Below are 18,603 nucleotides of genomic sequence, written 5' to 3'. Positions count from 1 at the left end.
TAATGTTCCTATAGACCCAGTAAGACCAGCAGGCTAATGTTCCTATAGACCAGCAGGCTAATGTTCCTATAGACCCAGTAAGACCAGCAGGCTAATGTTCCTATAGACCAGCAGGCTAATGTTCCTATAGACCAGCAGGCTAATGTTCCTATAGACCCAGTAAGACCAGCAGGCTAATGTTCCTATAGACCCAGTAAGACCAGCAGGCTAATGTTCCTATAGACCCAGTAAGACCAGCAGGCTAATGTTCCTATAGACCCAGTAAGACCAGCAGGCTAATGTTCCTATAGACCCAGTAAGACCAGCAGGCTAATGTTCCTATAGACCCAGTAAGACCAGCAGGCTAATGTTCCTATAGACCCAGTAAGACCAGCAGGCTAATGTTCCTATAGACCCAGTAAGACCAGCAGGCTAATGTTCCTATAGACCCAGTAAGACCAGCAGGCTAATGTTCCTATAGACCCAGTAAGACCAGCAGGCTAATGTTCCTATAGACCCAGTAAGACCAGCAGGCTAATGTTCCTATAGACCCAGTAAGACCAGCAGGCTAATGTTCCTATAGACCCAGTAAGACCGGCAGGCTAATGTTCCTATAGACCCAGTAAGACCGGCAGGCTAATGTTCCTATAGACCCAGTAAGACCAGCAGGCTAATGTTCCTATAGACCCAGTAAGACCAGCAGGCTAATGTTCCTATAGACCAGCAGGCTGATGTTCCTATAGACTCAGTAAGACCAGCAGGCTAATGTTCCTATAGACCCAGTAAGACCAGCAGGCTAATGTTCCTATAGACCCAGTAAGACCAGCAGGCTAATGTTCCTATAGACCCAGTAAGACCAGCAGGCTAATGTTCCTATAGACCCAGTAAGACCAGCAGGCTAATGTTCCTATAGACCCAGTAAGACCAGCAGACTAATGTTCCTATAGACCCAGTAAGACCAGCAGGCTAATGTTCCTATAGACCAGCAGGCTAATGTTCCTATAGACCAGCAGGTTAATGTTCCTATGGACCCAGTAAGACCAGCAGGCTAATGTTCCTATAGACCCAGTAAGACCAGCAGGCTAATGTTCCTATAGACCCAGTAAGACCAGCAGGCTAATGTTCCTATAGACCAGCAGGCTAATGTTCCTATAGACCAGCAGGCTAATGTTCCTATAGACCCAGTAAGACCAGCAGGCTAATGTTCCTATAGACTCAGTAAGACCAGCAGGCTAATGTTCCTATAGACCCAGTAAGACCAGCAGGCTAATGTTCCTATAGACCCAGTAAGACCAGCAGGCTAATGTTCCTATAGACCCAGTAAGACCAGCAGGCTAATGTTCCTATAGACCCAGTAAGACCAGCAGGCTAATGTTCCTATAGACCCAGTAAGACCAGCAGGCTAATGTTCCTATAGACCCAGTAAGACCAGCAGGCTAATGTTCCTATAGACCCAGTAAGACCAGCAGGCTAATGTTCCTATAGACCCAGTAAGACCAGCAGGCTAATGTTCCTATAGACCCAGTAAGACCAGCAGGCTAATGTTCCTAAAGACTCAGTAAGACCAGCAGGCTAATGTTCCTATAGACCCAGTAAGACGAGCAGGCTAATGTTCCTATAGACCCAGTAAGACCAGCAGGCTAATGTTCCTATAGACCCAGTAAGACCAGCAGGCTAATGTTCCTATAGACCCAGTAAGACCAGCAGGCTAATGTTCCTATAGACCCAGTAAGACCAGCAGGCTAATGTTCCTATAGACCCAGTAAGACCAGCAGGCTAATATTCCTATAGACCAGCAGGCTAATGTTCCTATAGACCCAGTAAGACCAGCAGGCTAATGTTCCTATAGACCCAGTAAAACCAGCAGGCTAATGTTCCTATAGACCCAGTAAGACCAGCAGGCTAATGTTCCTATAGACCCAGTAAGACCAGCAGGCTAATGTTCCTATAGACCCAGTAAGACCAGCAGGCTAATGTTCCTATAGTCCCAGTAAGACCAGCAGGCTTATGTTCCTATAGACCCAGTAAGACCAGCAGGCTAATGTTCCTATAGACCCAGTAAGACCAGCAGGCTAATGTTCCTATAGACCCAGTAAGACCAGCAGGCTAATGTTCCTATAGACCCAGTAAGACCAGCAGGCTAATGTTCCTATAGACCCAGTAAGACCAGCAGGCTAATGTTCCTATAGACCCAGTAAGACCAGCAGGCTAATGTTCCTATAGACCCAGTAAGACCAGCAGGCTAATGTTCCTATAGACCCAGTAAGACCAGCAGGCTAATGTTCCTATAGACCCAGTAAGACCAGCAGGCTAATGTTCCTATAGACCCAGTAAGACCAGCAGGCTAATGTTCCTATAGACCCAGTAAGACCAGCAGGCTAATATTCCTATAGACCAGCAGGCTAATGTTCCTATAGACCCAGTAAGACCAGCAGGCTAATATTCCTATAGACCAGCAGGCTAATGTTCCTATAGACCCAGTAAGACCAGCAGGCTAATGTTCCTATAGACCCAGTAAGACCAGCAGGCTAATGTTCCTATAGACCCAGTAAGACCAGCAGGCTAATGTTCCTATAGACCAGCAGGCTAATGTTCCTATAGACCAGCAGGCTAATGTTCCTATAGACCAGCAGGCTAATGTTCCTATAGACCCAGTAAGACCAGCAGGCTAATGTTCCTATAGACCAGCAGGCTAATGTTCCTATAGACCCAGTAAGACCAGCAGGCTAATGTTCCTATAGACCCAGTAAAACCAGCAGGCTAATGTTCCTATAGACCCAGTAAGACCAGCAGGCTAATGTTCCTATAGACCCAGTAAGACCAGCAGGCTAATGTTCCTATAGACCCAGTAAGACCAGCAGGCTAATGTTCCTATAGTCCCAGTAAGACCAGCAGGCTAATGTTCCTATAGACCCAGTAAGACCAGCAGGCTAATGTTCCTATAGACCCAGTAAGACCAGCAGGCTAATGTTCCTATAGACCCAGTAAGACCAGCAGGCTAATGTTCCTATAGACCCAGTAAGACCAGCAGGCTAATGTTCCTATAGACCCAGTAAGACCAGCAGGCTAATGTTCCTATAGACCCAGTAAGACCAGCAGGCTAATGTTCCTATAGACCCAGTAAGACCGGCAGGCTAATGTTCCTATAGACCCAGTAAGACCAGCAGGCTAATGTTCCTATAGACCCAGTAAGACCAGCAGGCTAATGTTCCTATAGACCCAGTAAGACCAGCAGGCTAATGTTCCTATAGACCAGCAGGCTGATGTTCCTATAGACCCAGTAAGACCAGCAGGCTAATGTTCCTATAGACTCAGCAAGACCAGCAGGCTAATGTTCCTATAGACCCAGTAAGACCAGCAGGCTAATGTTCCTATAGACCAGCAGGCTAATGTTCCTATAGACCCAGTAAGACCAGCAGGCTAATGTTCCTATAGACCCAGTAAGACCAGCAGGCTAATGTTCCTATAGACCCAGTAAGACCAGCAGGCTAATGTTCCTATAGACCCAGTAAGACCAGCAGGCTAATGTTCCTATAGACCAGCAGGCTAATGTTCCTATAGACCCAGTAAGACCAGCAGGCTAATGTTCCTATAGACCAGCAGGCTAATGTTCCTATAGACCAGCAGGCTAATGTTCCTATAGACCCAGTAAGACCAGCAGGCTAATGTTCCTATAGACCCAGTAAGACCAGCAGGCTAATGTTCCTATAGACCCAGTAAGACCAGCAGGCTAATGTTCCTATAGACCCAGTAAGACCAGCAGGCTAATGTTCCTATAGACCCAGTAAGACCAGCAGGCTAATGTTCCTATAGACCCAGTAAGACCAGCAGGCTAATGTTCCTATAGACCCAGTAAGACCAGCAGGCTAATGTTCCTATAGACCCAGTAAGACCAGCAGGCTAATGTTCCTATAGACCCAGTAAGACCAGCAGGCTAATGTTCCTATAGACCCAGTAAGACCAGCAGGCTAATGTTCCTATAGACCCAGTAAGACCAGCAGGCTAATGTTCCTATAGACCCAGTAAGACCGGCAGGCTAATGTTCCTATAGACCCAGTAAGACCAGCAGGCTAATGTTCCTATAGACCCAGTAAGACCAGCAGGCTAATGTTCCTATAGACCAGCAGGCTGATGTTCCTATAGACCCAGTAAGACCAGCAGGCTAATGTTCCTATAGACTCAGTAAGACCAGCAGGCTAATGTTCCTATAGACCCAGTAAGACCAGCAGGCTAATGTTCCTATAGACCCAGTAAGACCAGCAGGCTAATGTTCCTATAGACCCAGTAAGACCAGCAGACTAATGTTCCTATAGACCCAGTAAGACCAGCAGGCTAATGTTCCTATAGACCAGCAGGCTAATGTTCCTATAGACCAGCAGGCTAATGTTCCTATGGACCCAGTAAGACCAGCAGGCTAATGTTCCTATAGACCCAGTAAGACCAGCAGGCTAATGTTCCTATAGACCCAGTAAGACCAGCAGGCTAATGTTCCTAAAGACTCAGTAAGACCAGCAGGCTAATGTTCCTATAGACCCAGTAAGACCAGCAGGCTAATGTTCCTATAGACCCAGTAAGACCAGCAGACTAATGTTCCTATAGAACCAGTAAGACCAGCAGGCTAATGTTCCTATAGACCAGCAGGCTAATGTTCCTATAGACCAGCAGGCTAATGTTCCTATGGACCCAGTAAGACCAGCAGGCTAATGTTCCTATAGACCCAGTAAGACCAGCAGGCTAATGTTCCTATAGACCCAGTAAGACCAGCAGGCTAATGTTCCTAAAGACTCAGTAAGACCAGCAGGCTAATGTTCCTATAGACCCAGTAAGACCAGCAGGCTAATGTTCCTATAGACCCAGTAAGACCAGCAGGCTAATGTTCCTATAGACCCAGTAAGACCAGCAGGCTAATGTTCCTATAGACCCAGTAAGACCAGCAGGCTAATGTTCCTATAGACCCAGTAAGACCAGCAGGCTAATGTTCCTATAGACCCAGTAAGACCAGCAGGCTAATATTCCTATAGACCAGCAGGCTAATGTTCCTATAGACCCAGTAAGACCAGCAGGCTAATGTTCCTATAGACCCAGTAAGACCAGCAGGCTAATGTTCCTATAGACCCAGTAAGACCAGCAGGCTAATGTTCCTATAGACCAGCAGGCTAATGTTCCTATAGACCAGCAGGCTAATGTTCCTATAGACCCAGTAAGACCAGCAGGCTAATGTTCCTATAGACCAGCAGGCTAATGTTCCTATAGACCCAGTAAGACCAGCAGGCTAATGTTCCTATAGACCCAGTAAAACCAGCAGGCTAATGTTCCTATAGACCCAGTAAGACCAGCAGGCTAATGTTCCTATAGACCCAGTAAGACCAGCAGGCTAATGTTCCTATAGACCCAGTAAGACCAGCAGGCTAATGTTCCTATAGTCCCAGTAAGACCAGCAGGCTAATGTTCCTATAGACCCAGTAAGACCAGCAGGCTAATGTTCCTATAGACCCAGTAAGACCAGCAGGCTAATGTTCCTATAGACCCAGTAAGACCAGCAGGCTAATGTTCCTATAGACCCAGTAAGACCAGCAGGCTAATGTTCCTATAGACCCAGTAAGACCAGCAGGCTAATGTTCCTATAGACCCAGTAAGACCAGCAGGCTAATGTTCCTATAGACCCAGTAAGACCAGCAGGCTAATGTTCCTATAGACCCAGTAAGACCAGCAGGCTAATGTTCCTATAGACCCAGTAAGACCAGCAGGCTAATGTTCCTATAGACCCAGTAAGACCAGCAGGCTAATATTCCTATAGACCAGCAGGCTAATGTTCCTATAGACCCAGTAAGACCAGCAGGCTAATATTCCTATAGACCAGCAGGCTAATGTTCCTATAGACCCAGTAAGACCAGCAGGCTAATGTTCCTATAGACCCAGTAAGACCAGCAGGCTAATGTTCCTATAGACCCAGTAAGACCAGCAGGCTAATGTTCCTATAGACCAGCAGGCTAATGTTCCTATAGACCCAGTAAGACCAGCAGGCTAATGTTCCTATAGACCCAGTAAGACCAGCAGGCTAATGTTCCTATAGACCCAGTAAGACCAGCAGGCTAATGTTCCTATAGACCCAGTAAGACCAGCAGGCTAATGTTCCTATAGACCCAGTAAGACCAGCAGGCTAATGTTCCTATAGACCCAGTAAGACCGGCAGGCTAATGTTCCTATAGACCCAGTAAGACCAGCAGGCTAATGTTCCTATAGACCCAGTAAGACCAGCAGGCTAATGTTCCTATAGACCCAGTAAGACCAGCAGGCTAATGTTCCTATAGACCAGCAGGCTGATGTTCCTATAGACCCAGTAAGACCAGCAGGCTAATGTTCCTATAGACTCAGTAAGACCAGCAGGCTAATGTTCCTATAGACCCAGTAAGACCAGCAGGCTAATGTTCCTATAGACCCAGTAAGACCAGCAGGCTAATGTTCCTATAGACCCAGTAAGACCAGCAGACTAATGTTCCTATAGACCCAGTAAGACCAGCAGGCTAATGTTCCTATAGACCAGCAGGCTAATGTTCCTATAGACCCAGTAAGACCAGCAGGCTAATGTTGCTATAGACCCAGTAAGACCAGCAGGCTAATGTTCCTATAGACCCAGTAAGACCAGCAGGCTAATGTTCCTATAGACCCAGTAAGACCAGCAGGCTAATGTTCCTATAGACCAGCAGGCTAATGTTCCTATAGACCCAGTAAGACCAGCAGGCTAATGTTCCTATAGACCAGCAGGCTAATGTTCCTATAGACCAGCAGGCTAATGTTCCTATAGACCCAGTAAGACCAGCAGGCTAATGTTCCTATAGACCCAGTAAGACCAGCAGGCTAATGTTCCTATAGACCCAGTAAGACCAGCAGGCTAATGTTCCTATAGACCCAGTAAGACCAGCAGGCTAATGTTCCTATAGACCCAGTAAGACCAGCAGGCTAATGTTCCTATAGACCCAGTAAGACCAGCAGGCTAATGTTCCTATAGACCCAGTAAGACCAGCAGGCTAATGTTCCTATAGACCCAGTAAGACCAGCAGGCTAATGTTCCTATAGACCCAGTAAGACCAGCAGGCTAATGTTCCTATAGACCCAGTAAGACCAGCAGGCTAATGTTCCTATAGACCCAGTAAGACCAGCAGGCTAATGTTCCTATAGACCCAGTAAGACCAGCAGGCTAATGTTCCTATAGACCCAGTAAGACCGGCAGGCTAATGTTCCTATAGACCCAGTAAGACCAGCAGGCTAATGTTCCTATAGACCCAGTAAGACCAGCAGGCTAATGTTCCTATAGACCCAGTAAGACCAGCAGGCTAATGTTCCTATAGACCAGCAGGCTGATGTTCCTATAGACCCAGTAAGACCAGCAGGCTAATGTTCCTATAGACTCAGTAAGACCAGCAGGCTAATGTTCCTATAGACCCAGTAAGACCAGCAGGCTAATGTTCCTATAGACCCAGTAAGACCAGCAGGCTAATGTTCCTATAGACCCAGTAAGACCAGCAGACTAATGTTCCTATAGACCCAGTAAGACCAGCAGGCTAATGTTCCTATAGACCAGCAGGCTAATGTTCCTATAGACCAGCAGGCTAATGTTCCTATGGACCCAGTAAGACCAGCAGGCTAATGTTCCTATAGACCCAGTAAGACCAGCAGGCTAATGTTCCTATAGACCCAGTAAGACCAGCAGGCTAATGTTCCTATAGACCAGCAGGCTAATGTTCCTATAGACCAGCAGGCTAATGTTCCTATAGACCCAGTAAGACCAGCAGGCTAATGTTCCTATAGACTCAGTAAGACCAGCAGGCTAATGTTCCTATAGACCCAGTAAGACCAGCAGGCTAATGTTCCTATAGACCCAGTAAGACCAGCAGGCTAATGTTCCTATAGACCCAGTAAGACCAGCAGGCTAATGTTCCTATAGACCCAGTAAGACCAGCAGGCTAATGTTCCTATAGACCCAGTAAGACCAGCAGGCTAATGTTCCTATAGACCCAGTAAGACCAGCAGGCTAATGTTCCTATAGACCAGCAGGCTGATGTTCCTATAGACCCAGTAAGACCAGCAGGCTAATGTTCCTATAGACTCAGTAAGACCAGCAGGCTAATGTTCCTATAGACCCAGTAAGACCAGCAGGCTAATGTTCCTATAGACCCAGTAAGACCAGCAGGCTAATGTTCCTATAGACCCAGTAAGACCAGCAGGCTAATGTTCCTATAGACCCAGTAAGACCAGCAGGCTAATGTTCCTAAAGACTCAGTAAGACCAGCAGGCTAATGTTCCTATAGACCCAGTAAGACCAGCAGGCTAATGTTCCTATAGACCCAGTAAGACCAGCAGGCTAATGTTCCTATAGACCCAGTAAGACCAGCAGGCTAATGTTCCTATAGACCCAGTAAGACCAGCAGGCTAATGTTCCTATAGACCCAGTAAGACCAGCAGGCTAATGTTCCTATAGACCCAGTAAGACCAGCAGGCTAATATTCCTATAGACCAGCAGGCTAATGTTCCTATAGACCCAGTAAGACCAGCAGGCTAATATTCCTATAGACCAGCAGGCTAATGTTCCTATAGACCCAGTAAGACCAGCAGGCTAATGTTCCTATAGACCCAGTAAGACCAGCAGGCTAATGTTCCTATAGACCCAGTAAGACCAGCAGGCTAATGTTCCTATAGACCAGCAGGCTAATGTTCCTATAGACCAGCAGGCTAATGTTCCTATAGACCCAGTAAGACCAGCAGGCTAATGTTCCTATAGACCAGCAGGCTAATGTTCCTATAGACCCAGTAAGACCAGCAGGCTAATGTTCCTATAGACCCAGTAAAACCAGCAGGCTAATGTTCCTATAGACCCAGTAAGACCAGCAGGCTAATGTTCCTATAGACCCAGTAAGACCAGCAGGCTAATGTTCCTATAGACCCAGTAAGACCAGCAGGCTAATGTTCCTATAGTCCCAGTAAGACCAGCAGGCTAATGTTCCTATAGACCCAGTAAGACCAGCAGGCTAATGTTCCTATAGACCCAGTAAGACCAGCAGGCTAATGTTCCTATAGACCCAGTAAGACCAGCAGGCTAATGTTCCTATAGACCCAGTAAGACCAGCAGGCTAATGTTCCTATAGACCCAGTAAGACCAGCAGGCTAATGTTCCTATAGACCCAGTAAGACCAGCAGGCTAATGTTCCTATAGACCCAGTAAGACCAGCAGGCTAATGTTCCTATAGACCCAGTAAGACCAGCAGGCTAATGTTCCTATAGACCCAGTAAGACCAGCAGGCTAATATTCCTATAGACCAGCAGGCTAATGTTCCTATAGACCCAGTAAGACCAGCAGGCTAATATTCCTATAGACCAGCAGGCTAATGTTCCTATAGACCCAGTAAGACCAGCAGGCTAATGTTCCTATAGACCCAGTAAGACCAGCAGGCTAATGTTCCTATAGACCCAGTAAGACCAGCAGGCTAATGTTCCTATAGACCAACAGGCTAATGTTCCTATAGACCCAGTAAGACCAGCAGGCTAATGTTCCTATAGACCAGCAGGCTAATGTTCCTATAGACCCAGTAAGACCAGCAGGCTAATGTTCCTATAGACCCAGTAAAACCAGCAGGCTAATGTTCCTATAGACCCAGTAAGACCAGCAGGCTAATGTTCCTATAGACCCAGTAAGACCAGCAGGCTAATGTTCCTATAGACCCAGTAAGACCAGCAGGCTAATGTTCCTATAGTCCCAGTAAGACCAGCAGGCTAATGTTCCTATAGACCCAGTAAGACCAGCAGGCTAATGTTCCTATAGACCCAGTAAGACCAGCAGGCTAATGTTCCTATAGACCCAGTAAGACCAGCAGGCTAATGTTCCTATAGACCCAGTAAGACCAGCAGGCTAATGTTCCTATAGACCCAGTAAGACCAGCAGGCTAATGTTCCTATAGACCCAGTAAGACCAGCAGGCTAATGTTCCTATAGACCCAGTAAGACCAGCAGGCTAATGTTCCTATAGACCCAGTAAGACCAGCAGGCTAATGTTCCTATAGACCCAGTAAGACCGGCAGGCTAATGTTCCTATAGACCCAGTAAGACCGGCAGGCTAATGTTCCTATAGACCCAGTAAGACCGGCAGGCTAATGTTCCTATAGACCCAGTAAGACCAGCAGGCTAATGTTCCTATAGACCAGCAGGCTGATGTTCCTATAGACCCAGTAAGACCAGCAGGCTAATGTTCCTATAGACCAGCAGGCTAATGTTCCTATAGACCCAGTAAGACCAGCAGGCTAATGTTCCTATAGACTCAGTAAGACCAGCAGGCTAATGTTCCTATAGACCCAGTAAGACCAGCAGGCTAATGTTCCTATAGACCCAGTAAGACCAGCAGGCTAATGTTCCTATAGACCCAGTAAGACCAGCAGGCTAATGTTCCTATAGACCCAGTAAGACCAGCAGACTAATGTTCCTATAGACCCAGTAAGACCAGCAGGCTAATGTTCCTATAGACCAGCAGGCTAATGTTCCTATAGACCCAGTAAGACCAGCAGGCTAATGTTCCTATAGACCCAGTAAGACCAGCAGGCTAATGTTCCTATAGACCCAGTAAGACCAGCAGGCTAATGTTCCTATAGACCCAGTAAGACCAGCAGGCTAATGTTCCTATAGACCAGCAGGCTAATGTTCCTATAGACCCAGTAAGACCAGCAGGCTAATGTTCCTATAGACCCAGTAAGACCAGCAGGCTAATGTTCCTATAGACCCAGTAAGACCAGCAGGCTAATGTTCCTATAGACCCAGTAAGACCAGCAGGCTAATGTTCCTATAGACCCAGTAAGACCAGCAGGCTAGTGTTCCTATAGACCCAGTAAGACCAGCAGGCTAGTGTTCCTATAGACCCAGTAAGACCAGCAGGCTAATGTTCCTATAGACCCAGTAAGACCAGCAGGCTAATGTTCCTATAGACCCAGTAAGACCAGCAGGCTAATGTTCCTATAGACCCAGTAAGACCAGCAGGCTAATGTTCCTATAGACCCAGTAAGACCAGCAGGCTAATGTTCCTATAGACCCAGTAAGACCAGCAGGCTAATGTTCCTATAGACCCAGTAAGACCAGCAGGCTAATGTTCCTATAGACCCAGTAAGACCAGCAGGCTAATGTTCCTATAGACCCAGTAAGACCAGCAGGCTAATGTTCCTATAGACCCAGTAAGACCGGCAGGCTAATGTTCCTATAGACCCAGTAAGACCAGCAGGCTAATGTTCCTATAGACCCAGTAAGACCAGCAGGCTAATGTTCCTATAGACCCAGTAAGACCAGCAGGCTAATGTTCCTATAGACCAGCAGGCTGATGTTCCTATAGACCCAGTAAGACCAGCAGGCTAATGTTCCTATAGACTCAGTAAGACCAGCAGGCTAATGTTCCTATAGACCCAGTAAGACCAGCAGGCTAATGTTCCTATAGACCCAGTAAGACCAGCAGGCTAATGTTCCTATAGACCCAGTAAGACCAGCAGACTAATGTTCCTATAGACCCAGTAAGACCAGCAGGCTAATGTTCCTATAGACCAGCAGGCTAATGTTCCTATAGACCCAGTAAGACCAGCAGGCTAATGTTCCTATAGACCCAGTAAGACCAGCAGGCTAATGTTCCTATAGACCCAGTAAGACCAGCAGGCTAATGTTCCTATAGACCCAGTAAGACCAGCAGGCTAATGTTCCTATAGACCAGCAGGCTAATGTTCCTATAGACCCAGTAAGACCAGCAGGCTAATGTTCCTATAGACCAGCAGGCTAATGTTCCTATAGACCAGCAGGCTAATGTTCCTATAGACCCAGTAAGACCAGCAGGCTAATGTTCCTATAGACCCAGTAAGACCAGCAGGCTAATGTTCCTATAGACCCAGTAAGACCAGCAGGCTAATGTTCCTATAGACCCAGTAAGACCAGCAGGCTAATGTTCCTATAGACCCAGTAAGACCAGCAGGCTAATGTTCCTATAGACTCAGTAAGACCAGCAGGCTAATGTTCCTATAGACCCAGTAAGACCAGCAGGCTAATGTTCCTATAGACCCAGTAAGACCAGCAGACTAATGTTCCTATAGACCCAGTAAGACCAGCAGGCTAATGTTCCTATAGACCAGCAGGCTAATGTTCCTATAGACCCAGTAAGACCAGCAGGCTAATGTTCCTATAGACCCAGTAAGACCAGCAGGCTAATGTTCCTATAGACCCAGTAAGACCAGCAGGCTAATGTTCCTATAGACCCAGTAAGACCAGCAGGCTAATGTTCCTATAGACCAGCAGGCTAATGTTCCTATAGACCCAGTAAGACCAGCAGGCTAATGTTCCTATAGACCCAGTAAGACCAGCAGGCTAATGTTCCTATAGACCCAGTAAGACCAGCAGGCTAATGTTCCTATAGACCCAGTAAGACCAGCAGGCTAATGTTCCTATAGACCCAGTAAGACCAGCAGGCTAATGTTCCTATAGACCCAGTAAGACCAGCAGGCTAATGTTCCTATAGACCCAGTAAGACCAGCAGGCTAATGTTCCTATAGACCCAGTAAGACCAGCAGGCTAATGTTCCTATAGACCCAGTAAGACCAGCAGGCTAATGTTCCTATAGACCCAGTAAGACCAGCAGGCTAATGTTCCTATAGACCCAGTAAGACCAGCAGGCTAATGTTCCTATAGACCCAGTAAGACCAGCAGGCTAATGTTCCTATAGACCCAGTAAGACCGGCAGGCTAATGTTCCTATAGACCCAGTAAGACCAGCAGGCTAATGTTCCTATAGACCCAGTAAGACCAGCAGGCTAATGTTCCTATAGACCCAGTAAGACCAGCAGGCTAATGTTCCTATAGACCAGCAGGCTGATGTTCCTATAGACCCAGTAAGACCAGCAGGCTAATGTTCCTATAGACTCAGTAAGACCAGCAGGCTAATGTTCCTATAGACCCAGTAAGACCAGCAGGCTAATGTTCCTATAGACCCAGTAAGACCAGCAGGCTAATGTTCCTATAGACCCAGTAAGACCAGCAGACTAATGTTCCTATAGACCCAGTAAGACCAGCAGGCTAATGTTCCTATAGACCAGCAGGCTAATGTTCCTATAGACCCAGTAAGACCAGCAGGCTAATGTTCCTATAGACCCAGTAAGACCAGCAGGCTAATGTTCCTATAGACCCAGTAAGACCAGCAGGCTAATGTTCCTATAGACCCAGTAAGACCAGCAGGCTAATGTTCCTATAGACCAGCAGGCTAATGTTCCTATAGACCCAGTAAGACCAGCAGGCTAATGTTCCTATAGACCAGCAGGCTAATGTTCCTATAGACCAGCAGGCTAATGTTCCTATAGACCAGCAGGCTAATGTTCCTATAGACCAGCAGGCTAATGTTCCTATAGACCCAGTAAGACCAGCAGGCTAATGTTCCTATAGACCCAGTAAGACCAGCAGGCTAATGTTCCTATAGACCCAGTAAGACCAGCAGGCTAATGTTCCTATAGACCCAGTAAGACCAGCAGGCTAATGTTCCTATAGACCCAGTAAGACCAGCAGGCTAATGTTCCTATAGACCCAGTAAGACCAGCAGGCTAATGTTCCTATAGACCCAGTAAGACCAGCAGGCTAATGTTCCTATAGACCCAGTAAGACCAGCAGGCTAATGTTCCTATAGACCCAGTAAGACCAGCAGGCTAATGTTCCTATAGACCCAGTAAGACCAGCAGGCTAATGTTCCTATAGACCCAGTAAGACCAGCAGGCTAATGTTCCTATAGACCCAGTAAGACCAGCAGGCTAATGTTCCTATAGACCCAGTAAGACCAGCAGGCTAATGTTCCTATAGACCCAGTAAGACCAGCAGGCTAATGTTCCTATAGACCCAGTAAGACCAGCAGGCTAATGTTCCTATAGACCCAGTAAGACCAGCAGGCTAATGTTCCTATAGACCCAGTAAGACCAGCAGGCTAATGTTCCTATAGACCCAGTAAGACCAGCAGGCTAATGTTCCTATAGACCCAGTAAGACCAGCAGGCTAATGTTCCTATAGACCCAGTAAGACCAGCAGGCTAATGTTCCTATAGACCCAGTAAGACCAGCAGGCTAGTGTTCCTATAGACCCAGTAAGACCAGCAGGCTAGTGTTCCTATAGACCCAGTAAGACCAGCAGGCTAATGTTCCTATAGACCCAGTAAGACCAGCAGGCTAATGTTCCTATAGACCCAGTAAGACCAGCAGGCTAATGTTCCTATAGACCCAGTAAGACCAGCAGGCTAATGTTCCTATAGACCAGCAGGCTGATGTTCCTATAGACCCAGTAAGACCAGCAGGCTAATGTTCCTATAGACCAGCAGGCTAATGTTCCTATAGACCCAGTAAGACCAGCAGGCTAATGTTCCTATAGACCCAGTAAGACCAGCAGGCTAATGTTCCTATAGACCCAGTAAGACCAGCAGGCTAATGTTCCTATAGACCCAGTAAGACCAGCAGGCTAATGTTCCTATAGACCCAGTAAGACCAGCAGGCTAATGTTCCTATAGACCCAGTAAGACCAGCAGGCTAATGTTCCTATAGACCCAGTAAGACCAGCAGGCTAATGTTCCTATAGACCCAGTAAGACCAGCAGGCTAATGTTCCTATAGACCCAGTAAGACCAGCAGGCTAATGTTCCTATAGACCCAGTAAGACCAGCAGGCTAATGTTCCTATAGACCCAGTAAGACCGGCAGGCTAATGTTCCTATAGACCCAGTAAGACCAGCAGGCTAATGTTCCTATAGACCCAGTAAGACCAGCAGGCTAATGTTCCTATAGACCCAGTAAGACCAGCAGGCTAATGTTCCTATAGACCAGCAGGCTGATGTTCCTATAGACCCAGTAAGACCAGCAGGCTAATGTTCCTATAGACTCAGTAAGACCAGCAGGCTAATGTTCCTATAGACCCAGTAAGACCAGCAGGCTAATGTTCCTATAGACCCAGTAAGACCAGCAGGCTAATGTTCCTATAGACCCAGTAAGACCAGCAGACTAATGTTCCTATAGACCCAGTAAGACCAGCAGGCTAATGTTCCTATAGACCAGCAGGCTAATGTTCCTATAGACCCAGTAAGACCAGCAGGCTAATGTTCCTATAGACCCAGTAAGACCAGCAGGCTAATGTTCCTATAGACCCAGTAAGACCAGCAGGCTAATGTTCCTATAGACCCAGTAAGACCAGCAGGCTAATGTTCCTATAGACCAGCAGGCTAATGTTCCTATAGACCCAGTAAGACCAGCAGGCTAATGTTCCTATAGACCAGCAGGCTAATGTTCCTATAGACCAGCAGGCTAATGTTCCTATAGACCAGCAGGCTAATGTTCCTATAGACCAGCAGGCTAATGTTCCTATAGACCCAGTAAGACCAGCAGGCTAATGTTCCTATAGACCCAGTAAGACCAGCAGGCTAATGTTCCTATAGACCCAGTAAGACCAGCAGGCTAATGTTCCTATAGACCCAGTAAGACCAGCAGGCTAATGTTCCTATAGACCCAGTAAGACCAGCAGGCTAATGTTCCTATAGACCCAGTAAGACCAGCAGGCTAATGTTCCTATAGACCCAGTAAGACCAGCAGGCTAATGTTCCTATAGACCCAGTAAGACCAGCAGGCTAATGTTCCTATAGACCCAGTAAGACCAGCAGGCTAATGTTCCTATAGACCCAGTAAGACCAGCAGGCTAATGTTCCTATAGACCCAGTAAGACCAGCAGGCTAATGTTCCTATAGACCCAGTAAGACCAGCAGGCTAATGTTCCTATAGACCCAGTAAGACCAGCAGGCTAATGTTCCTATAGACCCAGTAAGACCAGCAGGCTAATGTTCCTATAGACCCAGTAAGACCAGCAGGCTAATGTTCCTATAGACCCAGTAAGACCAGCAGGCTAATGTTCCTATAGACCCAGTAAGACCAGCAGGCTAATGTTCCTATAGACCCAGTAAGACCAGCAGGCTAATGTTCCTATAGACCCAGTAAGACCAGCAGGCTAATGTTCCTATAGACCCAGTAAGACCAGCAGGCTAGTGTTCCTATAGACCCAGTAAGACCAGCAGGCTAGTGTTCCTATAGACCCAGTAAGACCAGCAGGCTAATGTTCCTATAGACCCAGTAAGACCAGCAGGCTAATGTTCCTATAGACCCAGTAAGACCAGCAGGCTAATGTTCCTATAGACCCAGTAAGACCAGCAGGCTAATGTTCCTATAGACCAGCAGGCTAATGTTCCTATAGACCCAGTAAGACCATCAGGCTAATGTTCCTATAGACCCAGTAAGACCAGCAGGCTAATGTTCCTATAGACCAGCAGGCTAATGTTCCTATAGACCCAGTAAGACCATCAGGCTAATGTTCCTATAGACCCAGTAAGACCAGCAGGCTAATGTTCCTATAGACCCAGTAAGACCAGCAGGCTAATGTTCCTATAGACCCAGTAAGACCAGCAGGCTAATGTTCCTAAAGACTCAGTAAGACCAGCAGGCTAGTCTATTTTTATTGATATGAAACTGTTTATAAAAGTTGTATTTAAACGTGTACGTGACGCAGCATGTTGCCATGGGGACAGTGAAGTCGGTAACATCTCTCTCTCTCTAACAGGGTCTGATGTAGACCCTAACATCTCTCTCTCTCTAACAGGGTCTGATGTAGACCCTAACATCTCTCTCTCTCTAACAGGGTCTGATGTAGACCCTAACATCTCTCTCTCTCTAACAGGGTCTGATGTAGACCCTAACCCTAACATCTCTCTCTCTCTAACAGGGTCTGATGACAGCCGTGCTGTACCACCAGAGCTGTAGGACTCTGTTAGGGGACAACTTTGGCGGCGTCTTCAATGAGCTGCTGGTGCTACTACCTGACACGAGGAAACAGCAGGAGCTGCTGACGGCCCACGCAGACGACCGGGCCATGGAAAGACAGGGAGGGGGCGGGACCAGGAAGAACAGGAAGAGTGCCTGGCAGACCCCCTCCAGCGCCATCTCTAATGCAGCCGCGCTGGACTGCCAGGTATGCCCCACCTGCTGCCAGGTGCTGGACCCTAAAGACTTCAACTCCCATAAGACCTTGCACCTGGGGGACAACGAGGACTTCCCCTCCCTGCAGGACATCAGCCGCATCATCAGCTAGCCCTGGCCTGGGACAGACATGCGCACTGCCCAATCACAGCCCAGCCTGTTGCCATTCAGGGGGAGCCTGTTTCCATGGTGACCATGGCCAGAGAGGACGTTGGGTAGTGTATTTGATGGCGAGGCTGGGGCCAGCAGGAGGTTGAACTGAATTCTGGTTGCCTGATGTTGACCTGATTCCCGGTGTGATTCCGGCTGGACCTGGACCCAGCCTGGCGACCCGAACCTGGAGGGCCCTACAAGTACCACATGTTGTGTATTAATGAGAAGAATGGTTCTATATATTTGATTTTTCTCCCCCTCTCTTCTGATCATTTCCATGTTGTTGATAAAGTGTTGAAGGAGTGACGCGTTGGTTGTTTTATCAGGTTTGATGACTGAGGAGAGTTTATTAAGTCAAACCTTCTACTACTCCCTCGGAGACAGTCAGACCCTCTACTACTCCCTCAGAGAGGAGACAGTCAGACCATCTACTACTCCCTCGGAGAGGAGACAGTCAGACCCTCTACTACTCCCTCAGAGAGGAGACAGTCAGACCCTCTACTACTCCCTCAGAGAGGAGACAGTCAGACCCTCTACTACTCCCTCAGAGAGGAGACAGTCAGACCCTCTACTACTCCCTCGGAGACAGTCAGACCCTCTACTACTCCCTCAGAGAGGAAACAGTCAGACCCTCTACTACTCCCTCGGAGACAGTCAGACCCTCTACTACTCCCTCAGAGAGGAGACAGTCAGACCCTCTACTACTCCCTCAGAGAGGAAACAGTCAGACCATCTACTACTCCCTCAGAGAGGAGACAGTCAGACCCTCTACTACTCCCTCAGAGAGGAGACAGTCAGACCCTCTACTACTCCCTCGGAGAGGAGACAGTCAGACCCTCTACTACTCCCTCAGAGAGGAGACAGTCAGACCCTCTACTACTCCCTCGGAGACAGTCAGACCCTCTACTACTCCCTCAGAGAGGAAACAGTCAGACCCTCTACTACTCCCTCAGAGAGGAAACAGTCAGACCCTCTACTACTCCCTCGGAAACAGTCAGACCCTCTACTACTCCCTCGGAGACAGTCAGACCCTCTACTACTCCCTCGGAGACAGTCAGACCCTCTACTACTCCCTCGGAGACAGTCAGACCCTCTACTACTCCCTCGGAGACAGTCAGACCCTCTACTACTCCCTCAGAGAGGAGACAGTCAGACCCTCTACTACTCCCTCGGAGACAGTCAGACCCTCTACTACTCCCTCAGAGAGGAGACAGTCAGACCCTCTACTACTCCCTCGGAGACACAGACCCTCTACTACTCCCTCAGAGAGGAGACAGTCAGACCATCTACTACTCCCTCAGAGAGGAAACAGTCAGACCCTCTACTACTCCCTCGGAGACAGTCAGACCTCTACTCCCTCAGAGAGGAGACAGTCAGACCATCTACTACTCCCTCAGAGAGGAAACAGTGAGACCCTCTACTA

General features: G+C 47.5%; 1 protein-coding gene across 2 annotated transcripts in view; it reads left to right on the top strand.

Annotated features, from left to right (window-relative positions):
* LOC110511661 (E3 ubiquitin-protein ligase ZNF598) overlaps positions 1-17,482 on the top strand; it is a 54,627-nt gene extending 37,145 nt beyond the window's left edge. For both annotated transcript variants that reach the window (XM_036972953.1, XM_036972952.1), the window contains exon 11: positions 16,774-17,482. In XM_036972953.1, coding sequence (XP_036828848.1) covers positions 16,774-17,139 — 366 coding nt within the window. In that variant the 3' untranslated portion in view covers positions 17,140-17,482. The remainder of the gene's footprint in view (positions 1-16,773) is intronic.
* Positions 17,483-18,603: the final 1,121 nt, after the last annotated feature.

This window comes from Oncorhynchus mykiss, unplaced genomic scaffold, assembly GCF_013265735.2.
Source record: "Oncorhynchus mykiss isolate Arlee unplaced genomic scaffold, USDA_OmykA_1.1 un_scaffold_213, whole genome shotgun sequence".
Taxonomy (NCBI): domain Eukaryota; kingdom Metazoa; phylum Chordata; class Actinopteri; order Salmoniformes; family Salmonidae; genus Oncorhynchus; species Oncorhynchus mykiss.
This window is presented reverse-complemented; position numbering and strand designations above follow the sequence as displayed.